Consider the following 18111-nt stretch of genomic DNA (forward strand, 5'->3'; position numbering starts at 1 on the left):
TGACCAATTCACCTGACTTGCACATCTTTGGATTGTGGGAGGAAACCAGGGCACCCGGAGGAAACCCACACAGACCCGTGGAGAACGTGCAAACTCCACACAGACAGTCACCCAAGGCTGGAATCGAACCCGGGATCTCTGGTACTGTGAGGCAGCAGTGCTAACCACTGAGCCACTGTGCTTTACTGGGTGGGAAAGGGGTCCAATGAGCCCAGAGAGCATGGAGTCAGCTTCGCAGTGAAGAACAGCGTGATGAACACAGTAGAACCAGGCAGCAATGGCTCAGAGTGACTCATGACTCTTCACCTCAATACCACCGCAGGTCCAGTCACCCTTGCCAGCACGTATGCCCCAATGCTGTCCTCCATGCCAGACACAAAGGACAAATTCTACGACAATCTTGCACCCCTCATGAGCAGCATCTTTCGGAAGAAGCAACTTGCTCTTCTGGGTGACTTCAACGCCAGAGTGGGTGCAGACCATGACTCGTGGCCCTCCTGCCTTGGGCATTTTGGTGTGGGCAAAATGAATGAGAACAGACATCGACTGCTCGAGCTGTGCACTTACCACAATTTGTGCATCACTAACTCCTACTTCCAGACAACGCCTCAGCGCAAGGTTTCCTGGAGACACTCGCGCTCAAAGCATTGGCACCAACTCGATCTGATCCTATTTAGGCACACTGCCACAGTGCGGACTTGACATGGACCACTCCTTCATGTGTTGCGAGATCAGGCTGCAACCTAAGAGATTCCATTGCACGCAGCAACAGGGGAAACCTTGCATCAACTGAATGTCAAGATGTCCCAGCCAGACCTTGTGTAAGAGTTCTCAGAGGTTTTCCAGAGAGAACTCAGTGCCTCGCAACTGTGCCACAGAGAAGTGGGAAACCATGCAGGATACCATGCACCAAACATCCCTGGCTACCTTTGGGAAGATGACATGCAAGACACACGACTGATTTGAGGCAAAGGTAGCTGAGATGACCCCATTGTTGAAGCCAAGCGTGTTGATATTGTGGACTGAAGCTGTTCGTCATACATTTTAATTTCTCTGGTTGTGAAAGCTTTTTTCTGATAAAGGAAAGAAAGCAATGACCTTGAAATTCAAACTGCAGGCAGAGAGTGCAGACATCTTTCAGTGTAAGTTCAGGTATCCCGTAATACTTGTGTTGCCTGCTGATATTTGTTGACTGCCACAAGAGCGTTCGAAGTGGAGAGAAATGTTTGTCTTGACATTCAGAACCTTCAATCCCAATTAACTCCACCTCTTAAAATAGAAGTGCACTCTGCTTTGCGAAGGAAGTGCGCACTTGAAAGACTAATATGTCTGCAGCAAACACTGGGAATGTCCGTAATATCTCTGATGTTCTTTTGAATGCCCTGGTCTAGACAAAGAGGAGGTAGGCCATCCTCTTCCCACCAGGGGCCAGGAAGGCTTCCATGCAACTGAGGAGACAGTGGGAAGAGATCATACAGCATGTCAATACCAGGAAGTTAACAATGAGGACATGACTGGAGTGTAGGAAGTAATTACCTCATGAGTATTCTCAACCCTTCCATTTGTTCCTTGACTACACTCGCATTATTTCCAGCCTCACTATTCATAAAACTTTCTTCTCTACTTCACATCACCTTTCCAACCTCCACATTTCACAAGATGCCCCTTGTCCCTACGCTCATGAAAGCTACATCCTTTACTTTTCCCAACTGCACCTGATTCCACCATTATAAATGCCTGCTCCAAATCTCATAAATCACTCATTCACTAACACATTCCTTCTTTATTGCAGCAGAGATTCACACCTGGGGAAGGTAGGTGCACACGGAGTTACGTGCTTGCATGCAAAACCTCTCCTCCCTCAAAACCAACATGCTGGGCATTTTGGGCAGAGTTTACAGGGCACTACTGATCAAGGAACTACTTAAGTGTATGATGGCCTGAAGCCAAACTGAACAGGTTATGTGGGCTCCATCACTTCGGAGTCCATGAGTGAGCCAAGATGGTTATTTGGTAATGAATGATACCTTAGAGTACTCTAGTCTGGCTCCTGTAAAGTGTTTCCAAGTCTATCTGAGATCTGAACTTGGTTCCACTCATGAAAAATCGAGAGGGTGATGTGTGACACTCAGTTTTTTTCAGGAAGGCTGGGGAGAATTCCAAGATTTTGACGCAGTGACACTGCCGTAATGGTGATATATTTTCAAGTCAGGATTGTGAGTGTTTTGGAGGGGAATTTGCAGGTGGTGTTAATTCCATACATTTGTTGCCCTTGTCTTTCTAGGTGGAAGCTGTTGTGGGTTTAGAAGGTGCTGTCTAAATTGGTGAATTTCTGTTGTGCATTTTGTTGGTACTTCACACTTTTGTTACTTTGTGTTGGTGGTGAAGTGTGTAGATGTTTATCAATATAATGTTAATTAAGCAGGCTGCTTTGTCCTGGATGGTGTCAAACCTCTTGAGCGTTGCCAGAGCTGCATTCATCCAGGAAGTGCGGAGTATTCCATCGCAATCCTAACTTGTAGATGACAGGCTTTGGAAAATCAGTATCTGAGTTTCTTGCTGTCAGATTCCTAGCCCCTGAGTCCCAGTTGTAGCCACAGTGTTTATATGGCTATTCCAGTTCAGTTTCTGGTCAATGGTAACTCCCAAGATGTTGACAGAGCAGTAAATAATGATGGTATTGCCATTGAATGTTGAGAGACAATGGTTAGATTGTCTCTTATTGAGATGGTCCCTGGCATTTGTGCAATGTTACTTCCCACTTTTCAGTCCAAGGCGAGATGTTGTCTTGCTGCATTTGGACATGGAATGCTTCAGTGTATGAGGTGTTGCGAATAGAGCTACTCATTGTACAATTGTCAGCAAACACCCCCACCTCTGTTTTGGCAATAAAGTCATTGATGAAGTAGCTGACATTGTTTGGACCTAGAACTACCCTGAAGAATCCTGCAGAGATGTCCTGGAGATGACTAACCTCCAACAACCACAACCAATTTCCTATGTGCCTGGTATGACTCCAATCAATGGAGAGTATTTCCCTGAATCCCATTGACTCCAATTTTATTCAGGTTTTACTGGTGCCAAATGAGCATTGATTTGAGGGCAGTCACTCTCACCTCAAACCCTCAGCACTTTTGTCCATGTTAGAACCATGAACTAATGGGATCAGGAGCAGGACTGGCACTGGTGGGAGCCAAACTGGGTGTCAATGACCAAGTTGTTTGCGATTGAAGTGCTGCTTGATGACACCTTCCAAATTTTACTAATGATCAAGAGTACACCGATGGGATAATAATTGGCTGGGTTGGATTTGTCCTGTTTTTGTGTACAGAAAATACCTGGGCAATTTTCCATCTTGTTGGGTAGATGCCAGTATCACAGCTGTCATGGAACAGCTTGGATAGGGACATGACAAATTCTGGATCACAAATCTTCAGTACTATTGCCGGAATGTTTTCAGTGGCCATAGCCTTTGCAGTATCCAGCGCCTCCAACCATTTCTTAATATCACGTGCATTGAATCCAATTGGCTGAAGACTGCTAGTGTTGGAAACAATGGGAAGAGGCCAAGATGGATCATCCACTTGGCACTTCTGGCTGAAGATTGCTGCAAATGCTTCAGCCTTATCATTTGCATTGCTGTGCTGGGCTCCCCTGTCATTGAGGATGGGGACATTTGTGGGGCCTCCTCCTCCAATGAGTTGTTTAATTGTCCACGACCATTTACGACTGTACGTGGCAGGATTGCAGAGCTTAGATCTAACCCATTGGTGTGGGAATGCTTATCTTCATCTATCACTTCCTGCTAACGCCATTTGGCATGCAAGTAGTTCTGTTTTGCAGCTTCACCAGGTTGACACCTCCTTTTCCGGGATTCCTCGGGCTGCTCCTGGCATGCCCTCCTGCACTCTCAATTGAACAATGGATGAATGAAAGGAAAAGTATATTTTATAGGAACAGACATAAAGTACGCTAATTAGGGAAAGGGTTTTGGGTAACTGCTGACAAATCAAGGAAAACAGTAGCTTGTTACCTGCTGTACAAAAAGGGCAAAGAGAGGCTTTTGTGGCACAGTGCTAGTGCCCCTACCTCTGAGCCTGGAAGGACCCAGGTTCTACTCCCACCTGTTCCACACACATGTAGTAACATCTCTGAACAGGTTAATTAAAAATGTCTAAAAAGGGTAAATGGGTTTTAGGGTTCCATTCCCAGTGAATATAAAGAAAAAGACTGAATTGCTGCTATCGTGCAAATTTGGTCCTGACTGGATGTCTATGTCTATTTTCTTGTGACCTTGCCTTTTCAGAACATTATTACTTTTGTCAAATTTGGACATTGAGGTCCACGCAGCAATTTGGATCCAACTTTTATAAATGAATTTCTGTAATTTAAGTGTTATGTCATCAAATTACTATTTGTGGATAGAATACTTAATAGTCATCTTAATCTTTTCCTTTCGATGAGTGGAAATTTCTGAATCTACTGCCATTTTGAAGAGGTGTAATAGGTCTTGGAATTCAGATTACTTCACTGCTCAACTGATCTAAAGTATTGGATAGTAAATAAATTCTGGATATAAGCTCACTTGCATGTGAAATGAATTTCACTCAAACTGTAGCTTTGAAAGAAAACTTCCAAAAGTTATCTAACAAGTGACTAATTCATTGAATCTTAATACAAAATGCCTAAAAACAAAGAAAAATGTTGCAAACTTACGGTAGGACCATGGCTAAGTGAAAGCTTTTAATTGAATAATGGTGCAATATGTAATTCAGGATGATGATACTAAACGAGTATTTTGCATCAGTGTTTCCTGTGGAGAAGGATATGGAAGGTAGCGATCATGGGGGAATAAGTAGTGACATCTTGAAAAGTGTCCACATTACAGAGAAGAAGGTGCTGGATGTCCTAAAGGTGGATAAATCCCTGGAACATGATCACATGACCCATAGAACTTTGTGGGAAGCCAGGGGATAGATTGCTGGACCCCTTGTGAGTTGCCAGAAGGCTGGAAGTTAGCTAAAGTGGTGCCTCTATTTAAGAAAGGCGGTAAGGAAAAGCCAGGGAATATAGACCGGTGAACCTGACATCAATGGTGGGTAAATTGTTGGAAGGAGTTCAGAGGGGCAGGATTTTCATGTATTTTAAAAGCCAAGGACTGAGTAGGGATAGTCAAAATGACTGTGTGCATGAGAAATCATGCCTTACTCTCAAATATGACACCAAGGTTGCAAAGAGTCTAGTTCAGATTGAGACAGTTGTCTGAAAGTGGGATGAAGTCCACAGTTAGGGAAATTGTAACAGGGGCCAAATATAATGATTTCAGTCTTCCCAATGTTTACAGTCAGATCAGCTCAAATAAACTCCTAAGATAAATGAAAACTTTGAAAGAACTACAGAAAAAAGTATCAGAGTTAAGAAAGTGAATGAATTGCCAAAAAAAAGGTAGCCAAAGAGCAAAAGCATATAGAAAATTTCAAAAAAAAGAAGAAATAATAAATGAAAATATGTGAGAAAGAAATAGAGAAGACAAGTGGTCATTGAAAGACACAGAGAAAAGATAGAGATGGAAAGAAGCCATTTGTATGAGCAGAATGACAGCTGTAGAAATGCAAAGACATTCTGAAACTATTGTGCAGAATCTTCTGGTACTTCATCTCAGAAGGAAAGTTCAGAGGTGAGAGAACCACAGCCTAACTTGACCAGAAAGTCTGCTAAATCATATTGTAATATGCTAGTAGATTGGCAATGAGAGAGCTTTCAGCCAGAACTACAAAGCCATAGTAGGAAGCTCTGCCCATCTAAAGATACTGGCCAGTCAAATTCCATCCTCTCCAGATCTCGCAGTACATAGCAGAGGTTGTGGGTACTCCTGACACACTACCGCCTAGATCCCCAGAGAGATAGTTTTTTTTCTGGGGTGGAGATCTGGGGATTGGGAAAGCTACAGAAAGAGAGGCCAGCAATGTCAGAAGCAAAGTTGGGGGTGTCTCTTCAAAGACTTATCTAATGCAATTGCTGCAGATAAAAGCCACTTCATCACCAAACTGACAGCCTACCAATATCGATCTATAATTTGCATTGGTCAGCCCTTCCCCATCCTTCGTGAAGCTGACATCATTTCAGCCCAGGTAAGATTAGACTTTCAAGCAGTTGTCAATTGACCTCTTACGGCTCTTAATTGGCAGTGGTTGCAATGATCAACCATGTAAATTTAATTTTAGAGGGGCAAGAAGTGGTTGGATATCTCATACCTGCAATCCCACCTAATAATCTCTTCCTCCTGATTGATATTGGCTTCCTTGCTATTTTTCATGACATTTCTGCTTAATAATGTTTCCTACAAGTTGATTTCCTCTTTAATGTGTCCTCCTCAATGTCTCTGCCTTTTCATAACAGAGTTCCACAAATTTCTTCCGTTCACTCCAGCATTTCATCACTTGTTACTTTCTCTGCCCAAGAGATCCTTTCTTGATTCCTCCAAATCTATATTTTAAAGGTATTTACCGAGTTGATCGCCTCCTCCTGAAAGGTCAAAATCTCCCATTCATACATAACAATGCTCCAAATAAAGCACTTTTCAGGTCACATTTGAGACATTTATTCAGCTTTCTATTTCGCGACCATCTCTTCTTCCCTCGTATGGTCTTTCCCATTACTATTCTTGTTCTTATTTCTTTGTTGCATCTTCCATTGCTGATATTCTGCTTCCTAAATAATTGAATTTCTGAACCTGTTCAGCTTCCCTTCCTTCTCTCAATATCTGAGTACTGCTTGGTGACTTTGAGAAATGCAACATTTTGATTTTGACAATGTCTTGGTTACCTTCCAAAGTTCATGCCTTCCTGTTAATATTCTACTTACCAGTTCTTGTAATCTTTACTGCAAGTGCTTTGTCATCTGAAGGGTGTCGAGCCCACAAACTTGTGATGCAAAGTGAATGCTAACAGCATTGGGTTGATTGCCACATCAGCTGAGGGGACCAAGAAGCTCCCACATTCTCAAACTCACCCCTCACTTCACGTACAATAATCCCCAGATTAAATGCATCACTAGTCATCTCTCTCAAATGAGAATGCAGCCAACGGTCCTCTAGTAATATGGCAACTTTACTTATGTCATCTGAAAATCTAACTGATGTTATCAACAATTAAATTGAGTGGGATGTGAGGTTGCCATGGCATTTTGCAAACCAATGTATTCTGAAGAATTGCAACTCATCTGTGACTTTGTTAATGACTTTGGATGTAGGTTTTCTCACTGAGCTGGAAGGTTCATTTTCAGACGTTTCGTCACCATACTAGGTAACATCTTCAGTGATCCTCCAAATGAAGCACTGGTGGTGTAGCCCACTTTCTATATATATATTTGAGATTCCTCAGGTTGGCAATGTCATTTCCTGTGGTGACACCATTTCCTATTGTGATGTCATTTCCTGTTCTTTTTCTCAGGGGTGGTAAATGGGATCCAAGTCAATGTTTTTGTTTGTAGAGTTCTGGTTAGAATGCCATACTTCTAGGAATTCTCATGCATGTCTCTGTTTGGCTTGTCCTAGGATGGATGTGTTGACCCAGTCAAAGTGGTGTCCTTCCTCATCAGTATGTAAGGATACAAGTGAGAGTGGGTCATGTCATTTTGTGGCTAGTTGATGTTCATGTATCCTGGTGGCTAGTTTTCTGCCTGTTTGTCCACTGTAATGACATCGCCAACCCTAGGAAACTCAAACATATAAATAGAAAGCGAGCTACACCACCAGTGCTTCATTTGGAGGCTCACTGAAGATGTCACCTAGTATGGTGATGAAACATCTGAAAACGAACCCTCCAGAACCTCAACCTGAGCTACAAATCTTCTCAAGACTCGCTTTGTTAATGGCTGTTTATCTAAGCAGTTAAAAAAAAACTGCACAATAAAATGTATGATCTATCTTCACAATCATGTTGATTGGCTCAAAATTCACCAGAGCAAGGAATCAGAAAGGACTAATGTTCTTACCGAATCTTTGAGCAGTTATCCCAATTACTATTGTCAAAAGTTTTTCTTTTACTCACTTGCCCCTCAAAGGAATTCAAGAAGCATTTAGATGCCATAAATGTGTTTGCTCCATGTCTATTTAACGTCTATATTTCCACCATTTTAATAAATCTCCTTTCCAATTTCTGCACTTGCCTTCCTCTCATTTTGTGTATTAGCCCTCAGACTTTGCTTGTCTCCATCCCTCAAAGGCCCCTGCACTGTATTTTGAACATATGTGGCATCTTGGCTTGGCATTTTATTTGAAAAAAGTCAGCACTTCTTCCATACTGAAGTGTCAGAATGGATGTAATGCCTTCAGTCTCTGGAGCAACACTTAAAGCCTCAATCTTCTGACTTCAAGCCTAGAAGGCCACTGCTGAGCCAGTTTCGCCAGGTCGTACAAAAGCATATCTTTAGTACTGGTTATGCAATCTGTGTCATTTTGCAGTATACCGAATTACATTTATAATCTTTCTCAGCTTTAGAATTGCTTGCAACAACTGAAATTATAATCTTAATGTGACCATCCTAGCTGATAGGCTTTTTTTCAGATTCCATGTCAATTATTTTTGCTGGAATCCTTGATTTATTGGATTGATCCTTATAGCTAGAGAAACTGACATTTTAAAAGGCATTTTTAAAAATTCTGCTTCTTCTTGTATTGTTATGTAGTGTTAATATTATTTTTAATTGACAATGTTTCCCTCCACTTCTGTGCTCCTTGCAAATTGATAAGAAAGATGAGAAATCTCCAAATTACACATATTGTTAAATTCCCTTAATCCTTAATCCCCGAAACTTGAAAATGCTCTCACCTCATGAAAGAGACCAGGTTTCTTTTTCAGTTCTTCGCATTTTCTCTGTTTGCAGATCTGATGTCCAGTCTTGCGATTCTTGCAATTGCTGCATTCCCCACAATTATCTTTCCTCATGCAAGGATCACATACCCCACAGCGTTTGCGTTTCTTCTTTTGATAAACAAGTGTATCCACTGAACCCAAGACCGGAGTTTTTAGTTTAGATGGCATCATTATGGTGTCAACATCACAGTCCTCATAGCTAGACTTAGAATACTCATCGGTCAATTGATGGTCTCCCATTGTTGCCCCACTCTCAAAGCCCTCTTCAGATGTTTCCTTTGTAAATGCCAAGTTATTATCTGGGTTAATCACAGGTTTCATCTTCTTCAGCATTGCCTTTTTTGTCTTGGGGAAAACGGAGGTTATAGCAGCAGATGAAGATAACACGGATTTCTTTGCGGATTTATTCCTGATCTTTGAATTCTGGATATCAGACCCAACTAATCCTTTTGACTTCCCAATAGGCTTGATGAGAACAGGACCTTCCGTTTGGTTTATAAAAGAATGAAACGCGTACTGTCTTCGCGATCCTGCATTAGAATTTCCAGATGCGTGGACTGAGTTCCCATTCAGTTGATTGATTTTCCCTGATTCCACACCATTGATGGCCAATGGCTTTTCCACCAGACTCAAATCTTCTTTTGTCCACTGCCCGTTTTTATCTGATAACGTACTGTTATGGTATTCTGTGGAGTCGAGCATGTTCAAACACAGTTTTCATCATCTAAAACACCTCAAAACAAGTTATCAGTGCTTCATCACCATCATCTGAGCCCAATTTCTTCCACACACACTGCTTTTCATCTTGGTTGCTTTCGCTTGGATCAGAAGTCTTGTTCGGAGTTCGGTGAAAAACGTCTAAGAGAAAAAAATAATGTGACTGAAACCAAAGTTTGATTGTAAACCTTAATTCTGAACTGAAGTTCACTGAAACCAAGAAGGAACGAGACGTGATCGCATCTAAACACAGATCTCCACAGGGCGCGTACCTGCAAGATGTTTGGGCGGGGTTTGGGGGGAACGAGGTGACAACTGCGACGCACAGCCTCAGGCTAACGAACGGGCTATTTAAAATTGAGGGGACTCGGAACTTCTTCCCTTGTCATGCGGTAAATCTTTGGAATTCTGTACCCAAACGGATAGTGGAGTCTCAGATGTTTTTAGTGTGTTTTCTCACTTTGCAAAACTGAGATTGATAATGTCTTCATATTACAAACATTAAGGGATACAAGGAGAGTGCAGGAAAAAAAAAATGGCCTTGAAGTGGAAGATCATCAGTCTTTGAATAACTGAGACTGAAACCGTTCAAAAGCCTTAAGAGTCCCCTTTTACCAATTTCCTAGTTTTTATATCAGGTTTATTATTATGAAAAGATCTATGAAAGGCACCTCAATGCTGAACATTCTTGATGAATCAACAACTTCGTTTGTGTGCAATGCATTGAACATGGTTGATATTTTTACTTCACATTGGAACAGTTCAGTTTGCAAAACGCAAATTGTAACACTTGGAAAATGCAACAGGAAAAAAAATTAAGATTATTGTGATTGTATAAACTAAATTTCTTGACTGAAAACAGTGTCAATTATGATTTCAATGTGTCCTAAAATACTTCACTTGGGGAAGGCAATGGCTTCGAGGTATTGTTGCTTATTTATGATTTGGAGATACCGGTGTCAGACTGGGGTTAACAAAGTTAAAAATCACATGACACCAGTTTATAGTCCAACAGGTTTATTTGGAAGCACTAGCTTTCGGAGCGCTGCTCCTTCATCAGCTGGTCAAACATGGCTGAGGAATCATCCTGCTGATTACCATATACCATCCCGCCTGGGTGAACAATCAGTATACATCCATACTGAGAAGCATTGATAGGGTCAAGGGTGCAGAACATACACTGCAAGGGAGACTTCAGTTTCCACTGCGAGAGGTTCAGCAGTATTACTACTGACTGAGCTGGTAGAGACCTATGGGCTGAGACACTGGACTGGGTCTATGCAAGATAGTGAGGGAACCAACAAGAGGGAAACACACATTTGATCTCAGCCTCACCAATTTGCCTGCCACAGTAGCATCTTTACATGACAGTATCAATAAGAGTGACCACCACACAGTCCCTGTGGCTTTGAAGTTCCACCTTTACGCTGATGATACCTTGCACTGTGTTGTGTGGCACCACCTCTGTCCTAAATGGAAGAGACTTCTAACAGAGCTAGCAACTGGGCATCCATGAAGCACTGTAGACTATTAGTAGCAGTTGAATTGTACTTCAGTCTGCAGCTTCACACTCCAACATGTTCACCACTTTATCATTACCATCAAATCAGGAGAGTGTGGGAGGACATGACAGGGGCAGAAACAGATATACATAAAAATGAGGTGTCAACCTGGTGAGCTACAAAAAGAACAAGGTTAATTGCATGCTGAATTGCGTGAACATCAAGTGCAAGACAAAGCTAAGTGTTTGTCTAACCAATGTATCAGCAGTAAGCTATGCATTACTGCCACATCCCAACATGAGTTGTGGTGGACAAGGAAACAATTCACTGGAGGAGGAGAAGGCTCCACAAATGCCCCCATCTTGAATCATTGAGAATCCCGGCACATGAATGCAAAAGATCAGGATGAAGAATTCTCAACAATCTTGAGTGAGAAATTCTGAGTGAATGATCTATCTTGGCCTCTTCCAGAGATTCCCAGCATCACAGGCACTAGTTTTCAGCAAATACGATTCATTCCACATGATATCAAGAATGAGCTAGAGGCAATGGATACTGTAAAGTTTAAGGTTCCTAGCACAAGTACTGAAGATATGTGCTGTAGATTTTGCCACATCCCGAGCAGTCTTATTCCAGTACAGGTTTAAAACTGGCATCTCGGCAACAATGTGGAAAATTATCCAGGTATGCCCTCTACAAAAAAAACAAGTGAAATCCAGCCAGACCAATGAGTGCCTCATCGGTCTACTCTCAGTCAGCAGTGAAATGATGGAAGGTATCATCAACAGTGCTATCAGGCAGCACTTGCTTAGGCAATAACCTGCTCACTGATATTCAGGACCACTTAGCTCCTGACCTCATTACAGCCTTAGTTTAAACAAGGACAAAAGCACTAAATTCCAGGGGTAAGATGTGAGTGACAATCCTTGACATCAAGGCTGCAAGAGGGGCATTAATGACTCAGAGCAAAACTGGAGTCATTGGGATACAGGGGGCAAATTGTCCACTGAGGATTTGGAGTCATACCTGGCACAAAGGAAGGCAAGTGTGGTTTTTGAAGATCAGTAATCTTAGCTCCCAGATATATCTGCAGGAGGTCCTTAGGACTAACCATCTTCGGCCACTTGATCAATGATCTTCCCTTATTGTAAAGTCAGAATTGGGCATGTTCCATTGATGATTGTACAATGTTCAGCACCATTTGTGTCTCCTCAGATACTGAAGCTGACTATGTCCAAATGCAATATATCATGTTTGGGCTGAAAACTGACAAGTAACATTTGTGGCATACAGGTTGCAGGCAATGACTATCTTCAACAAGAAAGAATCATTGTGTCTTGATATTTCATGGCATTACTATCCCTCAATATCTGTCTGTATCAACACCTGGACTTTACCATTGACGAGAACCTGAACTGGACAAGCCATATTATTATTGTGGCTATAATGGCAGGTCAGAGGCTTGGAATCTTGCAGTGAGCAACTCACCCCCAACTCCTAAAGTCTATCCACAAACTGGAAAGTATGAATCAGGACTATAATGGATTGGTGCACACTTGTCAGGATAAGTGCAACTTCAACATCGTTCAAGGCAAAGCAGCCTACTTGATTAGCATCGCATCCATAAACATACAGTCCTCATGAGTTCAAAAGATATATGATCAGAATTCGGCCCATCAAGTCCGCTCCCCACAAACAATCAGTTCTGTTTACCATCTATAAAGATCTACTGCAGAAATTCACCAAATCTCCTTAGAGAGCAGTTTCCAAACTTAAGATCACTGCCAATAAAAATGGTAAAGGTGAAAAGTGGAACCTTTTATACCGAGTGTAGTGTTGGCTTTGGGGATTGGCTAGCTCAGTTGACTAGATGACTGGTTTGCAATGCAGAATGAGACAAACATTGTGATTTTAACTCCTTCACTGGTTTAAGTTACTTTGAATTGAATTGAATATATTGTCACGCAGACCGAAGCACAGTGCAAAGCTTTGTCTTGCGAGCGATACAGGCAGATTACAAAGTAACACAGATAAGTAAATAGGAGGTAAACAGCAGCAAAAACAAAAACACAGGGACAGACAAATGTTAAGAGTTTGTGTCCATTCAGTATTCTAACAGTAGGGTAGAAATTGTTTCGAAATCAGCTGGTGCGTGTGTTCAGGTATGTATACCTTCACCCCGATGGTAGAGGTTGTAGAAAAACATTGCCAGGGTGGGATGCATCTTTGAAAATGCTGGCAGCCTTTTCTTGACAGCGGGCCTGGTAGGTGGACTCTACAGATGGGAGATTGGCCTTTGTGATTGTCCGGGTTGAGTTTACCACTCTCTGTAACCGTCTCCAACATTGAATGGTACAGTTGCCATACCAGGTAGTGATACATCCAGACAGAATGCTCTCAATGGCGCACCTATAAAAGTTGGCAAGGATATTCGCCGTCATGCCAAATTTCCTCAGCTGCCTGAGGAGGAAGAGACATTGTTGGGCCTTTGTAACCAGTGCATCCACATGAAGAGTCCAAGAAAGCTTGTTGTAGATGACCACTCCCAGGAGCTTGACACTCTCCACTAATTCCACCTCTTTGCTGTTAATGTGTAGGAGGGCATGAGTAACATCTCACCGACAGTCATTAATGAGTTCCTTGGGTTTACCAGCATGAAGGTCTCAACTTTGCTTAATGTATGATGACTCTTAGGTTAAATCACCAATAGTTACTTGTCTCTGAAAGAGTGGGACAATAGTGACTTTACCTTTATCCGGCATGGCTTGATTTGGGTCAATTCCTCTCTTTGACTTTAACTAGACCTTCTCACAGTGGCAGTTCAAACTTTAGGTGGGTCTCCTAGCAGAAATTCTGGTGTCATGACCTTTGAGATGGCAATTGCTGCTGCTTTGCTTCACCCGACCCTGAATCTCATAGGTTTTCTCTTCCCTGTTGATGACTGTCACAGGTCCCCAATTGCACCACACTCCCTTCCCACTGCCTCTCAGTTTTCACCAGGGGTCAAAACAATGTTCAAACTTCAAATAGATTCACAGTTGAAAAAAGGAAGATACATTAACATCTGGGATAGTTATCTTTCAAAATTGTGCAATAGTCCCCATTGTGGAATTTATTTTTGGAACCCATTCAATCTTAATTGTTCAGAAAGGGAAATATTATTGTCACACACAAGAATGAGTTTAGAGAATTAGTAAAAATTGAATTGTAAGTGTTTCTTATGACCAATCACCTGCTACTTCTAAAGAAAATAGGAAAGTAAACCATGAAAAAAAAGTAACTCATTAAAAGTAAGAATAAGCAAATGCTTACAAATTGATAAATGTTTCAGAGTAATATGTCCAATGAACATGTGCAGAGAACAAAAAAAATAGAAATATGGCAGGAGTCTTGAAAGTGGAGTCTCAGGTAGGTAGGCCAGTGAAAAAGACATTTAATATGCTTTCCTTTATTAGTCAGAGCACTGAGTATATGAGTTGGGAGTTCATGTTGTACAGGACATTGGTTAGGCCACTTTTGGTATATTGTGTGCAATTCTGATGTCCCTCCTTTAGGAAAGATGTTGTGAAGCTTGAAAGGATTCAGAAAAGATTCACAAAGATGTTGCCAGGGCTGGAGGGTTTGAGCTATAGGGAGAGGTTGAATAGGCTGGGGCTGTTTTCCATGGAGCATCGGAGGCTGAGTGGTGACCTTATAGAAGTTTATAAAATCTTGAGTGGCATGGATAGAATAAATAGGAAGATCTTTTCCCTGTGTTGGGGGGAGTCCAAAATTATAGGGTATAGGTTTAAATTGAGAGGAGAAAGGTTTAAAAGGGACCTAAAGGGTAACTTTTTCCCACAGAGGTGGAATGAGCTGCCAGAGGAAGTGGTGGAGGCTGGTTACAATGACAGCATTTAAAAGACACCTGGATGGGTACATGAATAGGAAGGGTTTAGAGGGATATGTGCCAAGTGCTGGCAAGTGAGACTAGATTAATTTAGGATATCTGGTCAGCATGGATGAGTTGGGCCGAAGGGTCTGTTTCCATGCTGTACATCTCTATGACTCTATGACTATGACTCAATGAGTTGGGCACACAGCCTCTGTGCTTGCTCTGCTTTTCAAAAAGACGATTCAGACATGGCCTCAATTTCACATTTCAGCTCGTTCGCCATGACTTTCCACTGCCCTTTAGTTCAAGGACCTGTTTGTCAGCCTTAGCTTCCACAATCCACAGGAGACCACAATTTCAAACATTCAGGATCCCTGAGTAAAATTAAAGGTGAGTGGAGTGGAAAATTAGGTTCTCGAGTTGGAAAGTTTAGGTATTCATCTGATAGGTCCATTGTTCTTTTCCTTGAATTTCTAAGAAGTAATCGATTCCCTAGACTTCTCTGTTTTGATAAAGTATTTAACATATACTGATCCATTTGCCTAAAGGAACCCACAAGACAAACTTGGAAAATGTCCCCCCTTTTTCTTTGCAACTGTTCAACGTTACCACTTGAATACTTTGAAATTATTTTTGATAATTGTTCATTTCAAAATAATTTTGCTGGAAAATTCTAATCGTTAATATGCCCGAACGATCAGCTTTGCGCGTTTACAATTCCAGATTAAAAACATTGGGAGGAGTGCTGTGTGTTTGCAATTGAGTTTGAAGGTCTTTGTTCCCATCACCGGGATCTAGTCATTAACTGACAGATCACAAAGCCAGCACAGGCCTCTATTTCGTCTTAAGCTTTACGAATTTCTCTGATGTGAATTAATTCAATAATTGACGCTGGCAAACACTGTAATAACTTTTCATGCAGGTTGGGAAGTATTCCGAACAGTGAAAGCGATATGACTTCCTCTGCCAACAATGGATGTGTGACAAAGCCTGATCTGCTCACCAACATATTTGGCCGGAACCGAGTGAAAATACGATTTCGCCGCTATTGGGATCGAGTTGCACAGGGATTGGTTTATCCTGACGTTCAAACAACACGCTTCTCTTCATTTAAATGAGTCCCTAACTCATTTCAATCAGTCTGGTCGGACTGTTGCCGGGGGAAAAAAAGTTCCAAGACTTCCTTAAAGCCCCAGCCCTCAGCACGTGGCTGAGAAAAAAGGGGAACTTTAAAGTGCCATACTTTAAAACAGCGTTGAATATCTTCAAAGTGCGTGGTCGGGGAACAGAATGGATTCACAAGCCGTTTGCAATAGTGTACATCCCAGACCTCCGACCCAGCCGCGCTTGGCTTGGAATAGCACAGGCGGGCTCAAACAATAGAATGAAATTGCAAATGTACAGGCCCGCCGTGCATATGACTATGTATCGTAACATAGTGCACGGTACACAAGGACTGAACAACTAAAATGACTTTTTTTTTGGATACAATTGTTTCTTTTGACAAATTCGATCTCGTCGCGTCCGTCTGTCTCATTGAATTTCCGAGTTGCTTTGTTATGGTATTCGATGTTACTTTAAAGAAAAGAACCTGGAGTTGCTTGTTCCTTTTTTAAAAAAAAATAGTGACTATAATGTAAGTGAATCCATACATATCAAATGAAGATAGTTCTCTGAACAAAGCGTGACTTACCGGGCGAAAGGAACGCCTGAACTAATGTTGTCTTTGGAAGAATGAAGTCACATTGTTCACGACAGTGAAAGTGCAAGTGATCGTTTGAAAAGTCTGCAGAAAGATGAAAGAGTCCCCAGAAAGGCACCGCACGTTGCAAGCGTAAAGCCCAGAAGCAACGTGTGTTGCAAGTGATAAAAGGGAAGCAGTTTAGCAGAACACTCCCGGGCCCCCGTCCCCTTAGCGGCAAAATGAGGTTAATGTGTAAGAACCGTCGCTTAGAAACTGTGAAACTGACGGGGCGGTTGGGGGTTGGGGGGAGAGGCGGTGGGAGGCATCATCAACGTCGGTCTTCCTGACGAGCAAAAGGAAGACTTTTCTTGCCAAATCCAGGAACAGCTGTCTGACATAAATCAACACCGCAGTAAACCTTTATAAATGTCGCAAATATTTCCCAAGATTTCCCTTGTCTCGACTGATTTCAGTCTAAGTCGCTTAAATCGATTCGTGGTTGGTACTTTGTACTCTGGAAATGTGATGTCCTTAACTGAACTCCTGTAAAAAAGCATTGCGACTCAACAGCTGGACTTTCCGGGTTTTGCCAAATTTTTGCATGGTGAATATTCTTTCAAGTCAGTCATTTAATAAAAACGTGATCGAAGCACAAGCTAATTTGAAAGACTATTTATCTCAGTTTAACCTTCAGTTTATAACCGATGATAATGGAGGTAAGGATTTACGTATATCAGTTGTTACAGGAAACATTCTTTTTTCTGATTTAGCTCCCAGATTACTGAAATTACTTCAAAAATTGACAGTTGCCGTTTTCCCCATAATCAAATGCAGAAACACAGAAGTTCATATTTTTAAAGTTAGTACTCCAAGAATTCACAAGCTAAATTCTAGTCTATTTGCAACATCTAAATCATGCACATTTTATAATTGAATCTAATTAATTTTTCAACCTTTACTTCCTTGATTGAAAATAATACTGAATGAAAATCCAATCTATTAAATGCTCACCTGCGACAATTATTTGTTGAAAACTTATTTTTGAACGTATTTAAACCTTTCAAAATATGGGGATTAAAAGACGTATTAGTGAAGTATTGGCGAATGCAACAATCTACCACCAAATTAATGTAAAGTATCGTTCTGTAATTTTGTTCAATGTGCAACTGTGTCTAAAATCCGAAATGAGGCATTATATGGAATACTTTTTGCAGGATCTCAAGAGAGTTGCACATGTATGTTTGTCGTGCCATTGATCAGACTAAATTACAATAATTATCCACCCAACTCCCATTCACAGCAAACATGCTATTCGGGTGCCTTATCAATTATAAACTAATAATCACACAATCTACACAATGTTGCGATTGTCGGTCTATTATTTTGCATGTTGGTTTTTAATTAAACATCAATAAATTTTGTTTCAAGAGGAGGATTTGGATTTTTATGTTAAACATA

General features: G+C 41.4%; 1 protein-coding gene across 2 annotated transcripts in view; it reads right to left on the reverse strand.

The window, feature by feature from the left end:
• LOC122543146 (methylcytosine dioxygenase tet3) overlaps positions 1-16923 on the reverse strand; it is a 371083-nt gene extending 354160 nt beyond the window's left edge. Inside the window, exons 1-2 of one of the 2 annotated variants that reach the window (XM_043681513.2) lie at positions 16663-16923; positions 8832-9734 (exon numbers count right to left, since the gene is read on the reverse strand). In XM_043681513.2, the coding sequence (XP_043537448.1) occupies positions 8832-9578 (747 nt within the window). In that variant the 5' untranslated portion in view covers positions 9579-9734; positions 16663-16923. Of the gene's footprint in view, positions 1-8831; positions 9735-16662 lie in introns of those variants that run through there. The other variant, XM_087984416.1, reaches the window with a different exon arrangement.
• Positions 16924-18111: the final 1188 nt, after the last annotated feature.

This window comes from Chiloscyllium plagiosum, unplaced genomic scaffold (genome assembly GCF_037043375.1).
Source record: "Chiloscyllium plagiosum isolate Xiang-an unplaced genomic scaffold, Cpla_swu_hap1 HiC_scaffold_48, whole genome shotgun sequence".
NCBI lineage: Eukaryota > Metazoa > Chordata > Chondrichthyes > Orectolobiformes > Hemiscylliidae > Chiloscyllium > Chiloscyllium plagiosum.